This window comes from Oncorhynchus clarkii, chromosome 6 (genome assembly GCF_045791955.1).
Source record: "Oncorhynchus clarkii lewisi isolate Uvic-CL-2024 chromosome 6, UVic_Ocla_1.0, whole genome shotgun sequence".
Classification (NCBI taxonomy): Eukaryota; Metazoa; Chordata; class Actinopteri; order Salmoniformes; family Salmonidae; genus Oncorhynchus; species Oncorhynchus clarkii.
Window position 1 is genome coordinate 20,670,540 of NC_092152.1, and position 14,590 is coordinate 20,685,129.

Sequence of the window (14,590 nt, forward strand, 5' to 3'; positions counted from 1 at the left end):
GCTCCCAGGTGCACAATTCTGTGTCATATGGTTAATATACAGTTTATCTAGTGTAGACCTTCTATAAAAATTATCTACATACAGTGGATGACACAATACATGTTCCCCCCACAAGTTGACTTCATCATTTTTCCTAATAGATACTTTTTATTTTTTATTAGCCAACGATTAGCCTACTTGTTGAGCTTCCAGAAGAATAAGTGGGAAAAGGGGCCTTTTAAGGGGTTTACAAAGCTTACAGTTGGCTGAGTTCCACTGAAATCCACAGCAGGACATTATTTGTGGACAGGGCCTCAATCCAGTTTTTCTTTTTTTTTCTCCTGAGAAATACCAGAAAGCACAAGGTCTGTGAACACCGCACTCTGTGGTTGTTTTTTTTAGCTGGAAACTCCTCCCTTATAGCATGTGAGAGGGGAAAAGGTTCAATCAACAGCATGTCTCCCCCCACTATGTGTTTACCAAGCACGGGTTGAGCTCCCTGAATGGAAGTTGGCAGTACCTCCGGCTAAATCGGTAAGACTGAATTTATTTGTTTTTGTCAAATCTTGGTAAAGTTCATCTAATTATTCAGCGGCATCAGTGTGTGGCATATTGGCTTAGTCTTTCAGGCATTGATTGTGTTGTCTGTCACACTATATTGTTTGGGGGCTTTATCATTGGCCTACATTTTCTGAAAAGGCTACGTGAGACTTTCCTTATGTGCATAATGGCCATTTATCATCATTAGAATTTGCATATTGATTGATTTGATTTTGTTCTATGGCTCAAATATTTCTGGCATCACAAACCTATGCCACTGACAGAATTCTGGGTTTTTTTCTGGATCAAAAAGGGGCTGTGGTGGTGGGCGTGGCAGAGCACGTGGTATTGGGCAAGGTTGGCTGCATTTAGCAGAACACTTTAGAGGCCCCCATCTTGGTGGTTTTTGTTGTTGCATTTTTAAGCCAATTTCCTGCAATTCTCAGAAATCCTCCTCTGAGCCGAGATATATTTTTACAGTTTTAAAGTTAATTTCCTGCAATTCAACATATTTTGCCATGGAGCTGAGAGCAAATTTTGCAGTTTTTAAGGATAATTTCCTGCAATTATATGCATTTTGCCATGGCTAATGCTGTGTTATTTTTGTCAAACTCAATAACTAAATCAATACTCTTAAATTCAATGTTTTATTCATTTTCAATTCCCCTGACTGTTTAGCTTTTATTTTGGTGATTGTTAGTTCTCAGTTATTATATTATAAAACAATATATAGTGTATTCAGACCCATTGACTTTTACCAATTCTGTTACGTTACAGCCTTATTCTAAAATGGACTAAATTGGGGGGTTTTCACATACACAATACCCCATAATGACAAAGCAAAAACTGTTTTTCAGAAACTGATAATACATTTACATAAGTATTCAGACCTTTTTATTCAGTACTTTGTTGAAGCACTTTTGGCAGCGATTACAGCCTCGAGTCTTCTTGGGTATGACATGGGAGAAACTCCAAATACTGGCGTGCCAAGCTTGTAGGCTTGGCACGCCAGTATTTGGAGTTTCTCCAATTCTCTGTAGATCCTCTCAAGCTCTCAGGTTGGATGGGGAGCGTTGCTGCACAGCTATTTTCAGGTCTCTCCAGTGATGTTCGATCGGATTAAAATTCGGCCTCTGGCTGGGCACTCAAGGACATTCAGAGACTTGTCCTGAAGCCATTCCTGCGTTGTCTTACTGTGCTTAGGTTTGTTGTCCTGTCGGAAGGTGAATTCAATTGATTGGACATGATTTGGAAAGTCACACACCTGTCTATATAAGGTCCCACAGTTGGCACTGCATGTCAGAGCAAAAACCAAGCCATGAGGTCGAAGCAATTGTCCGTAGATCTCCGAGACAGGATTGTGTCATGGCACAGATCTGGGGAAGGGTACCAAAATATTTCTGCAGCATTGACGGTCCCCAAGAACACAGTGGCCTCCATCATTCTTAAATGGAAGAAGTTTGGAACCACCAAGAATCTTCCTAGAGCTTGCCGCCTGGCCAAACTGAGGGAGGAGAAGGGCCTTGGTCAGGGAGGTGACCAAGAACCCTATGGTCACTCTGACAGAGCTCCAGAGTTCATATGTGGAGATGGGAGAACCTTCCAGAAGGACAACCATCTCTGCAGCACTCTAATCAGGCGGAAGCCACTCCTTAGTAAAAGCCACATGACAGCTCGCTAGGAGTTTGTCAAAAAGCACCTAAAGGACTATTAGACCATGAGAAACAAGATTATCTGGTCTGATGAAACCAACATCCAACTCTGGCCTGAATGCCAAGCGTCATGTTTGGAGGAAACCTGGCACCATCCCTTCGGTGAATAATGATGGTGGTAGCATGTTTTCCAGCGGCAGGGACTTGGAGACTACTCATAATTGAGGGAAAGATGAACGGAGCAAGGATCTTTTATATAATCTACACGGGTAATGAGTCCGTATTTAATGAGGGCATCTCATCCCTTTTTCAGTGTTTAAGGAGTCTCATGACAGGCCTCTTAAGAATGACACAGATTGCAAATAAACAAAACATTTGAAATAATCAAGAAGGTTGTGCTTTTTAGACTTCTCAACTCGTAATGGGTCAATTGATGTCCATGATGGTAATGATATAAAAATGTAAACATCCTTTTTGATATTTTCTTCCACTTGACCTTTCTATCCATCAGACTACACTATACTTTGTCATTTCATTTCTCAAATAAAAATTTACCGGTGTAACTGAATAAGTAAGAGGAGCACAAGTTCTGAGATTATACTGTATGTGGACAATGAAAGAATTTCCTCGCATCAATAGAAGCCACAGTTGAGTTTTCCTACAGCTCACACAGGACAGCCACTTGACTGATCATGTGAAAGCTGGGTCAAGTCATGTGCTAGCTCCTCTCTGATCAGCTTTTAAAACGTCCTGTCCATGGGACGTTTGAGCTAAAGTAGGCTAATGCGATTAGCATGAGGTTGTAAGTAACAAGAACATTTCCCAGGACATAGTCATATCTAATATTGTCAGAAAGCTTATTCTTGTTAATCTAACTACACTGTCCATTTTACAGTAGCTATTACAGTGAAAGAATGTCATGCTATTGTTTGAGGAGAGTGCACAATTTTTAACAAAGTTATTAATAAACAAATTAGGCACATTTGGGCAGTCTTGATACAACATTTTGAACATAAATGCAATGGTTAATGCAATGGTTAATTCATTTAGTCTAAAACTTTGTACATGCACTGCTGCCATCTAGTGGTCAAATTCTAAATTGCACTTGGGCTGTAATAATACATTATGGTCTTTCTCTTGCATTTCAACGATGATGGTACAATTTTTTTTTTTTTTTAAATAACTTTTTTTTCTTTGTATTATCTTTTACCAGATCTATTGTTATATTCACCTACATTCCTTTCACATTTCCACAAACCTCAGTGTTATCCTTTCAAATGTAACCAAGAATATGCATATCCTTGCTTCAGGCAGGGGCTACAGGCAGTTAGATTTGGGTATGTCCTTTTAGGTGAAAATTGGGAGAAAAAAGGGGCGGAACCTTATGCCCCTGTGATCATGAAGCAACTCATTGGGAATTTCAGCTATGTGTTCTGTTAGACCTGTGTTTGCCTGTTTCTAAATGTTAAGGCAATTTGCAGTATATTGGCTATATTAACAGTACTGTAATTACATTGTATATTATGACCGTTTCCAATTATATAATTAGTTAAGCCTGTAATGTCCTCTGGAAGACCTGTATAGAATCTTCTGAAGTCCTTGCAATGTAATAGTGACTCAACTGTATTTATTGTTACTATAATAATGGTGAATGTACCACTATTTACAGTAATGTATGTAATGTAGTTGTGTTCTCTATGCAAAAGCATGTTACATGCAAGTAAGAATATGACCATAATATGGTACTTTTGTTTAATATTTTAGGGCAGGTTCAGTACGAGGCTGCACAATGACTGACTGGGATTATGACTTTCTGATCAAGCTCCTGTCGGTAGGGGATTCTGGAGTAGGGAAGACCACATTCCTCTACAGGTACACAGACAACAAGTTCAACCACAAGTTCACCACCACAGTGGGAATAGACTTCAGGGAAAAGAGAGTGGTGAGTCGTGATGCTTTACTCCAGTGTGTAGCTTATGACATTCATTTCAAAGAGAAAATTCATTTTCAGTCATCATTGCTCCACAGCTTCCAATTTATGATAATGTGGTTCTGCAAATCCAAAAGGTTGAACAGTTGATTTGTTTTTTACAAGAAATAGTAGGGTATCAACTCAAATATAGCTGCAAGCAGCGATGACCTGGGGTCCAAGCCTTTCTCGCCTTATCAAATATTCTGCCTTATTTTACAAGTCATAGATTTCAGTTCAGGTACAACACCAACAATCCCTCACTGTCTAGGGATGTCTATCTGAAACCGGCAGTGGTGGGATTTGAACCTGGGCTGTCATGTATTACAAGACGAAGGCCTATGGTCACAGAAAAAAATGGGTTGAACACTGTGGAAGAGCATGCGTGTATGTATGAATTGCAGGTTCCAGTCTTGACTCAATCTTGTAACACTGTAATATTTGCCATTTAGCAGGTCACTTTTATCCAAAGCAACTTGCGGAGCGCCATGCCCTACCAACTGAGCTACAGAGGACCACCATGTGGGTAGCGTGCTGACAATGTAAACATCTGTCGTTCTGCCCCTGAACAAGGCAGTTAACACAATGTTCCTAGGCTGTCATTGTAAATAAGAATTTGCTCTTAACTGACTTGCCTAGTTAAAGTTTCAAATAAAACATACTGTACTGTGCTAAACTATGGTGAACTGTGGGGCTCAGTTGGTAGAGCAAAGCGCTTGCAATGCCAGGGTTGTGGGTTAGATTCCCACGGGGTACCAATACGAAAAAGTATGAAAATGTATGCGCTCACTACTTTAAATTGCTCTGAAATAGAGTGTCTGCTAAATGACTAAAATGTACTGAACTTAACAGAACTATAAACTACTCATGTTTACTCTATTGGATCTTATTTTTACCCATTTAAACTGGTCTTGTTTTGGTCATGGTCTCGATCCACTGGTCTTCGGTCTGGGTGTTAGAAAGTCTAGTCTGAATCTAAAGGGCTCCGGTCCTGACTTCATCCCTGGTACTCGCACCAATTTTATACTCTTGAATCCATACGTATGGTTACATGTAAACAATAATGTGATTTATTGTGGTTGTGGATAGTCAGATTAATATAATAGTTTGATTGAAACGTAAACAAGCTTTGCAAGAAGAACTATTTCCCTAATAATGCTGTTTATATAATGCACTCTAATGCAGAAAATCAACATTCAAAGTTAACATTCTACTACAGCGACCATGTTATTTTTGGGAAGCATATTTGATTCTGAGTTCGATCATGTAAAGTTTGAATGTGAAAACTACGTCTAAGACGCATACATTCAGTTGTTTCCTAACTCGCCGATCTGCGCATATCTCAGACACCGCTGGAATGCGGATTAAGACGTTTACATGTCCTAATAATAAGAAAGAATCCTCAGAAAACCAGGTGTTTTAATCGGCTGACGCTAACTTCGATTTTGACCTCATGCCGATTTAAGATAAACAGAGTAAGGTGTTTACATTACTTTTTCATAATCTGCATACTGCCATAATCACTTTAATATCGATTTATTAGTGTGCGTGTAAACGTACTCCATGTTGGTAGTGGACAAGTGCACACTTCGGGTAACATTGTAGAGTATTGAGATGAATGGCCAGGAGGGGTCTCTGTTTCCTCCAAGATTGACTTGAATTGTCAGGCCGGGGCTCACTTTACTTTTAAGAAATCAACTTAATTTATGGAGCATATAACGATATTGGTCTATAGATGCTGTACACCAAGTTTCTGGGAAATCGGTTTAGCGGTGTCTGAGAAAAAGTTGAACATTTTGGAAATGTCAGATGATCCGTCATGGTGATGTCATTGGTCCTATAGGAAAATGTGTTTATTGGGTAAAGAGAAACCTTTGTACCTAATTCTGTGACTAGGTCAAATGGGGAGGCGGGGCTGACCTTTTGAAGTCAAAAGTTGTTTATAGTGCCACCATTTTTTTAAAATTAAAAAGTAGTTTTTATTGAACTAGGCAAGTCAGTTTAGAACAAATTTTTGTTTACAATGACGGCCTACCCCGGACAAAGCTGGGAAAATTCTGTACCGCCCTATGGGACTCCCAATCACGGCTGGATGTGCTGCAGCCTGGATTTGAACCAGGTACTTTAATGATACCTCTTGCACTGAGATGCAGTGCTTTAGACCGCTGTGGTACTCGGGAGCCTGAGTTGCACCATTTGGCTGAATTGCACCCGTATTAACCAGATGTATTTGTCCACCAACGTACACCATCCCACCAAGTTTGGTCTCTATAGGTCTTACCATTTTAAGCGCTATAGTGCTCCAAAAATAGGATAATAATAATCCTAACAATTGTAATTTCAAGCCACTCCGGGACTTGGACCGCTAATTATAACAGTATGTTGGATTGGTAAAACAAATTCTAGAGCCAAAGAGTATGTCTTTGGTCCTAGCTCTTGATATGACACTTATTTGACATCTTATGTCTTCAGACGTATTTGGGGACTGGCTCTGATGGAACGACAGAGAAGACTTTTAAAGTGCACCTACAGCTCTGGGACACAGCAGGGCAGGAGAGGTAGGCCACGTAAACAAGCAGACAGTACATTTTGTATAATTTTGTAAGATAAGGATTTTCAATGATAGTCCACATCCATCACTTTACCAGCATTTGAACATTGTTGTAATTGTATAAATTCCAGGTTCAGAAGTCTCACCACAGCCTTCTTCAGAGATGCCATGGGCTTCCTGCTCATGTTTGATCTAACCAATCAGCAGAGTTTTCTGAATGTCAGGAACTGGATGAGTATGTCTGTGAATCATCCATTTAGTACATCCTTTAAGAACCAGACTTACCACATTGATCGGGTATTTCAGTTTTGTATTTGGCATTATCAGTGGTGTAAAGTACTTAAGTAAAAATAGTTTTTTGGGGGTATCTGTACTTTACTTTACTATTCATATTTTGACAACTTTTACTTCACAACATTCCTAAAGAAAACGATTTACTTTTCTTACTCCATACATTTTCCCTGACACCCAAAATGATAGGAAAATTGTCCAATTCACACACTTATCAAAATGACATCCTTGGTCATCTCTACTGCCTCTGATCTGGCAGACTCACTAAACACATGCTTCGCTTGTAAATGATATCTGTGTTGGCGCGTGCCCCTGGCTATCCGTAATTATATACATTTTTTTTTAATGGTGCCTTCTGGTTTGCTTACTATAAGGAATATTACATTATTTATACTTTTACTTTTGATACTTAAGTATATTTAAAACCAAATACTTTTAGACTTTTTGCTCAAGTAGGTTTTTTACTGGGTAAATTTCACTTTTGCTTGAATCATTTTCTATTGAGATCTTTACTGTTACTCAAGTATGACAATTGGGTACTTTTTCACCACTGGGCATTATAGTAAATTATCTTGGTAGCTTGCTGTGATTCAAATATGAATTGACATATCCATAAATAACTGAAATTGTATTATGTCTTGTTATGATTGTTCAGGTCAGCTGCAGGCAAATGCCTATTGTGACAGTCCAGACATAGTCTTAGTTGGCACCAAAGCAGACCTTAAAAACCTGAGAGATGTACAAGGAAAACAAGCCAGAGACCTGGCGGACAGATATGGGTAAGTGAGATCAATACTTGCTTGCTCAGGACAAAATTCTGCTGCCTCTGAAATCTGATCTGACCGTACAATGCAATAAAATGACTGGCTAGTCCTTTTACCATTGGCACTGCTAACTTCTCCAGTGCCTTAACATGAACTGAGGTTGTTTGAGTTCATACCTTCAGCACCACTGTAAAGCATTTATACCGATCCAGATCCAATGCTGGAAACAGGCTCACTATTTTAATACCTCTAATTTACAAGGAAGGAATCCGTGATCTACTACAAGCCAAGGTCTATGGATCTTCTTAAGCATCTTTAAACTAGAAATGACCCTATTAGAAATAAACCACAAGTTAACTGACCTTAATAATACATAAACCGAAAGTTAACTGTTCTTTATCCATTCATTATTCAGTATAGTGTTCAGTATAATAAGTTCCTCCCTTCCTGCTTAGTATCCCCTACTTTGAGACGAGTAGTGCCACAGGGGCTGAGGTGGACCAGGCAGTGACCACTCTGCTGGACCTGGTGATGAGACGCATGGAGCAGAGCACAGAGGGGCCTGGGTCAGAGGCTGCCAATGGGAGTGCTGCCACTAACGACACGGCTGAAACGTCCACCAGCAGGAGGTGTGCCTGTTAGGATGTAGGGATGTCCATCCATTCAAATGTGTAACTATTGCATCTGGGGAGTATTATTACATTAGAAAGTTCAATTATCCCATACAGTATTTATAGGAAGTGTATTATCCTCTTATGCATTAATGTGTGTTTGTCTGGATTGATAACTGTCACACTCAAGCTATATATTCCCAACCTGGTCATCATTACCTGCTGAGTCTGTACATGTACTGTATGTTAATGATATGAAACGAGCAAAAGAACACACAATCTAATACTGTAAAATGATTCAAAGTAAATGAGAGCACCATGTGTATGTACATCTCAAACTGATATTTGCAATTTGACTAAGCTTTGTGTGATTCTAAATAGGTAAATACTAATGGGAAGTGTTTGAAGAAAAGTTGTATATCAGAGATTTTTTTTATGTATTTTATTTGACAGATTGAAGCATTGATGGAAGGAAAATACAGGTACATACATTTATCATTGACAATATATAATCCTAACAGATTATGCAACAACTCATTAACAATCATGGTTATTTCCTTAAATGTGAATGAGAAAATTTATTATTCTGTTTCACAAACCGAGATAGCAAAGTGCATTACAGGATCCATGAGTTCTATATGACATGGAGCACATTTGGTGTTTAGCTTGATTATTAGTGGAACAAAATTGTCATGCACATTGAATAAAGTATAGAACATGTTTAGAGCCCATAAATACTGTCAACCCAGACAAAAATTAGTTGAATATGTTTTAATACAAAGTCTTCGGAGTAAATGCAGTCACTTTAAATAAAGTTAATGTCCGTTTTACCAATGATTGCCTTTTGACAGGAAAATGTCTGGTTGCTTTATCTTTATCAAAGAAATGCATACAAGCGCAAACTTTTGGTGATTTGCAATCCTATAGGAATTCCGGGGTTCTATCACTGGCATAGCAACAAGAAAAACGCCACACACACCCCTGAGCTTTGGGGGGCCCCAAACTCCCGGAGGTTGGTCGGGCCACGCAGATGGTACTGAAAACATAAGCCATTCATCATTTTTTTGTTACATTAAATTAGTACTGCTAAATTTTCTCTCAGCCTCATGGCAGAATGTGTCAAATAGCAGGAAATTGGGTCATGAATTCTTGAAAGTCGGGGCAATCCTTGTCCAGCAGGAAACTTTTTTTTTTATAGTTGAAAAAGTGATTTTGTTGCATTCTTTGATCTAAAATGTATATTTAGCGAAATTATGTAAGGAAAACCTTTTTGTGGGGTAATATTCAATATACTTTCAATATTATTTGTTTCCATGTCGGCTCTATGCCTGGAAATGCCTTTGTCCCGGAGCAAAGGATCCCCATTTCAAACTCTCCCAAAAAGTACTTTAAAAAATAATGGATATTAATTGAAAACATATGTGTCTTTCAATAGCCCTCTGTGACTTTAATATTTATCTCAAAACTTGTGTCTGGAGATTTGGTCAACTTTGTCAGATTTGTCTAAAATGCTAAATTAATTAGGAATGAGCAGGGCCAGCTATACCATAAAGACCCCTTGTTTTAAGATGGTCATACCAAGGATAATTTAACTATTTGATTTTGAATTTTAGGACCCCTTAAGGCACGAGTGTGCTAAGCTGTCATCAAGGCAAAGGGTGGCTATTTGAAGTATATAAGTAGCGTACTACAGTACATACTACAAATATAACAGATTTTGATTTATTTAACACTTTTATGGTTATTACATGATTCCATATGTGTTATTTCATAGTTTTGATGTCTTCACTATTATTCTACAATGTAGAAAACAGTAAAAATAAAAACCCTTGAATGAGTAGGTGTTCTAAAACTCTTGACTGGTAGTGTGTGTGTATGTATGTGTGTATATATATATATATATATATATATGATGAAACATGAATAAACAGTCAAAATAATTAATAGGACGATTGTTCTGAAGTGTCTCTCCTATATCTGAGAGATACAGTGGGGCAAAAAAGTATTTAGTCAGCCACCAATTGTGCAAGTTCTCCCACTTAAAAAGATGAGAGAGGCCTGTCATTTTCATCATAGGTACACTTCAACTATGACAGACAAAATGAGGAAAAAAAAAAAAGAAATCTGGAGAAAATCACATTGTAGGATTTTTTAATGAATTTATTTGCCAACTATGGTGGAAAATAAGTATTTGGTCACCTACAAACAAGCAAGATTTCTGGCTCTCACAGACCTGTAACTTCTTCTTTAAGAGGCTCCTCTGTTCTCCACTCGTTACCTGTATTAATGGCACCTGTTTGAACTTGTTATCAGTATAAAAGACACCTGTCCACAACCTCAAACAGTCACACTCCAAACTCCACTACGGCCAAGACCAAAGAGCTGTCAAAGGACACCAGAAACAAAATTGTAGACCTGCACCAGGCTGGGAAGACTGAATCTGCAATAGGTAAGCAGCTTGGTTTGAAGAAATCAACTGTGGGAGCAATTATTAGGAAATGGAAGGCATACAAGACCACTGATAATCTCCCTCGATCTGGGGCTCCACACAAGATCTCACCCTGTGGGGTCAAAATGATCACAAGAACGGTGAGCAAAAATCCCAGAACCACATGGGGGGAACTAGTGAATGACCTGCAGAGAGCTGGGACCAAAGTAACAAAGCTTACCATCAGTAACACACTATGCCGCCAGGGACTCAAATCCTGCAGTGCCAGACGTGTCCCCTTGCTTACGCCAGTACATGTCCAGGCCCGTCTGAAGTTTGCTAGAGAGCATTTGGATGATCCAAAAGAAGATTGGGAGAATGTCATATGGTCAGATGAAACCAAAATATAACTTTTTGGTAAAAACTCAACTCGTCGTGTTTAGAGGACAAAGAATGCTGAGTTGCATCCAAAGAACACCATACCTACTGTGAAGCATGGGGGTGGAAACATCATGCTTTGGGGCTGTTTTTCTGCAAAGGGACCAGGACGACTGATCCGTGTAAAGGAAAGAATGAATGGGGCCATGTATTGTGAGATTTTGAGTGAAAACCTCCTTCCATCAGCAAGGGCATTGAAGATTAAACGTGGCTGGGTCTTTCAGCATGACAATGATCCCAAACACACCACCCGGGCAACGAAGCAGTGGCTTCATAAGAAGCATTTCAAGGTCCTGGAGTGGCCTTGCCAGTCTCCAGATCTCAACCCCATAGAAAATCTTTGGAGGGAGTTGAAAGTCCGTGTTGCCTAGCAACAGCCCCAAAACATCACTGCTCTAGAGGAGATCTGCATGTAGGAATGGGCCAATATACCAGCAACAGTGTGTGAAAACCTTGTGGAGACTTACAGAAAACGTTTGACCTCTGTCATTGCCAACAAAGGGTATATAACAAAGTATTGAGATAAACTTTTGTTATTGACCAAATACTTATTTTCCACCATAATTTGCAAATAAATTCATTAAAAATCCTACAATGTGATTTTCTGGATTTTATTTTCTCATTTTGTCTGTCATAGTTGAAGCGTACCTCTGATGAAAATTACAGGCCTCTCTCATCTTTTTAAGTGTGAGAACATGCGCAATTGGTGGCTGACTAAATACTTTTTTGCCCCACTGTAGATATAAGAAAGATCAGGAAACTATTTTTATTTAACCCCTTATTTTAGCCACTAAACTATCTCCATATATACAGTTCTTCCATAAAAAAAATAACTGGTACCTGCTACTTTCAGACGAGTCTTGTGAGGCTTGTGGGCATCCTAGAGCAAACCAACATGTATGTGTTTGTGAGAGATTCACCTTTCCACAGAGGGGTCATATTAGTGTGTAGCCCAAACTGTTTGGACGCTACAGACAGAAGTTGGCAGATCGGCTGTACCGATTTCAGACGAGTCCTGTGATACTTGTCGGGGTTAGAACAAAACAGAGAACACCATTGTGTTTGTGACTCATCTTTCCATAGAGGGGTCATAATAATAGCCAATCCTTTCGAACGTTACAGAGGTTTTTCTGAGAATATCAATTATCGGGATATCTCATGGACTGACAAACACAGCTCAAACACGGCGACATCTCCGATGTGGTGGATTGAGACAGCCCTTGCAAAAAAAAAAAAAAAAAAAAAACTGTAGTGTTAAACACTTGTTGGTCAATAATTGTACAAATTAAATGCCTTTTATGGTGTCAGATGGAGTTAAATCCAGCTAGTTTTATTTTATGGAAAAAAAACTATTTCCTTTATATGGTACGCTAGCTGCTACTTTGGTCTATCAAAATGTATATTTCAAATGTTATTAATAGTAAGACAAATAATTGTGGGAAAAAGTTGAGATTGTCCCATCTTTCAAGAATCCCTGAGCTTTAAAATAGCAACATTTTCACACAGCCTCATGGAAAAATTTGTAAAATAGCATGAAATTAGCTATAAAACTTAGACCTGGGGGGACTGCAAAACTGTGCTATGCCACTGGGTTCTGTTGGTACCATTCCTTTTGAAAACAAAAGTGTTGGCACACACTAACACACACATTGGACATTTTTCTCTAAGGAAATGTGGGGAGAATAAATTCCCTTCATGTGAGCAGTACAATAGTCTTCTTTGGTGATGATCAGTACATGGAAGCAGTCAAAGGAAGACATTCATGGCGGCACAAATAGTATAAATCACCAACAGAACCTATTAGATGAGACTGAAAAGACAAATATACCACACAACAATCCAAGTGTTTTCTATCTCAGGAAATCATTTGTCGACACATCATCAAATAAAAAACCTCCATCGAATGAAAGATATTGTTGTACATCATTGCCATACTTAAGCCAACATTTCAAATCATGTTACATTCAGATAAATTAACATGTCTAGTTTTAATGGGCATTCGTTGGTATATTTACTTATATGAAACATTCTAAGAGGGAAAGATCTAATTACATTTCAAATCTAATCTACATAATCAGGGTATGGACTAAGAGTAAAGTACTACCTAGCAAACTAATGGCATATTAGTATCATATATTTGTATTATAATAATGATGACAGACAGTCCTATGATGGGAAAACAAATTGGTATGTTCTAAAATACTTCTGTGGGCATACACCATCCATTTAAGACTGAAGAACTTGAAAAGAACCAATGATCTGGTTCATGAGCATAGTAAATCTGAACTCATAAGCAGGGTCACCACCTTCCCAATGAGTGCATGTGCTGTGAGTCATGTGGATATCATGTTGTACCATTTGAGCAAAGTCGTTGTACTGACATCAATGGTTAAGTACTAAAAAATGTCCAATCCATACCCAATCCTCTAACATAGTGGAGCTTGACTTGATATTTTTCATATAACATTTTGCTGAGAAAAGTAAAGATAATCTAGAGATATAAAAAATAAAGTTACATTAGTTCTTTCATTCAGAAAGGGAAAACTAATCATTTTGGTCCCAGTGGTTTGATAGGAATTTATGCTTAAAACAACTTTCATATAAAGTTTCTGATGATATTTCAATTAAAATATCAGCACAAATAATAACAAAAAACACCGTATCCCCTCGAAACATAATCTCCTTCAAAAATGTTGTATAAAACTAGCCTTGAACATTTGCTAGTCTCTTACATGCAATGTCATTCAATAGTGTATCATGCTCTTTGTACAAGATGCTATAATTATTAATCAAAACAATATCTGGTTAAAAAGTCAAAGTAATGTCTATGTGGTAGAATGCAAAATGTTTCCCTGTGTTGCTACATCATAACAATAGTGATGTGTTATTGATTAAAGATAGGAAGTAATGTTCATTTGAGGTGGTTCAATACATAATATATATATATATATATATATATATATATATATATATATTACTGTATGCATCCCAGTGTGAAATCCCTTTAACTTTTATCACTATGATTTTCTATCGTATTTTGAAAATATAAGATTTGAAGTCATTTGAAATTTAAACAGAACACAGGCACTTTAAAAATAAAAGCTGCAATATGTAACTTTTTGGGGACCCGACCAAATTCACATTGAAAAGCAAGTCTAAGAAGCTGTAGATCTGTTCTAGGTGCGTTATTTCTATGCTTCCCGTTCTTAAATTTTGTTTTTGCCTCTATTACTTTCGTTTTTTTACACCAGCTTCAAACAGCTAAAAATACAACATGTTTGGTTATGGAAAATATATTTCACAGAGGTTTGGATATTACAATAATTATCTACACTATACTTGCTTGTTATCACATAAACTGAAGTTA

At 38.0% G+C, this 14,590-nt stretch overlaps 1 protein-coding gene across 1 annotated transcript; it reads left to right on the forward strand.

The window, feature by feature from the left end:
* The first annotated feature begins 421 nt into the window (after nt 1–421).
* Nucleotides 422–9,192, forward strand: LOC139410748 (ras-related protein Rab-27B-like). Its single transcript, XM_071156214.1, has 6 exons — nt 422–513; nt 3,936–4,113; nt 6,613–6,698; nt 6,823–6,926; nt 7,638–7,761; nt 8,202–9,192. Exons 2-6 carry the CDS (start codon nt 3,961–3,963, stop codon nt 8,386–8,388), a joined length of 654 nt encoding a protein of 217 aa, XP_071012315.1. The 5' UTR covers nt 422–513; nt 3,936–3,960; the 3' UTR covers nt 8,389–9,192.
* The last annotated feature ends 5,398 nt before the right edge of the window (nt 9,193–14,590 follow it).

Excerpts from the sequence above, each read along its gene's own strand:
- LOC139410748 (XM_071156214.1), top strand. The coding sequence starts at position 3,961 with ATGACTGACTGGGATTATGACTTTCTGATCAAGCTCCTGTCGGTAGGG. Across the intron at positions 4,114-6,612 it reads ACTTCAGGGAAAAGAGAGTG|ACGTATTTGGGGACTGGCTC; the intron begins GTGAGTCGTGAT and ends TTATGTCTTCAG. Across the intron at positions 7,762-8,201 it reads GACCTGGCGGACAGATATGG|TATCCCCTACTTTGAGACGA; the intron begins GTAAGTGAGATC and ends CTTCCTGCTTAG.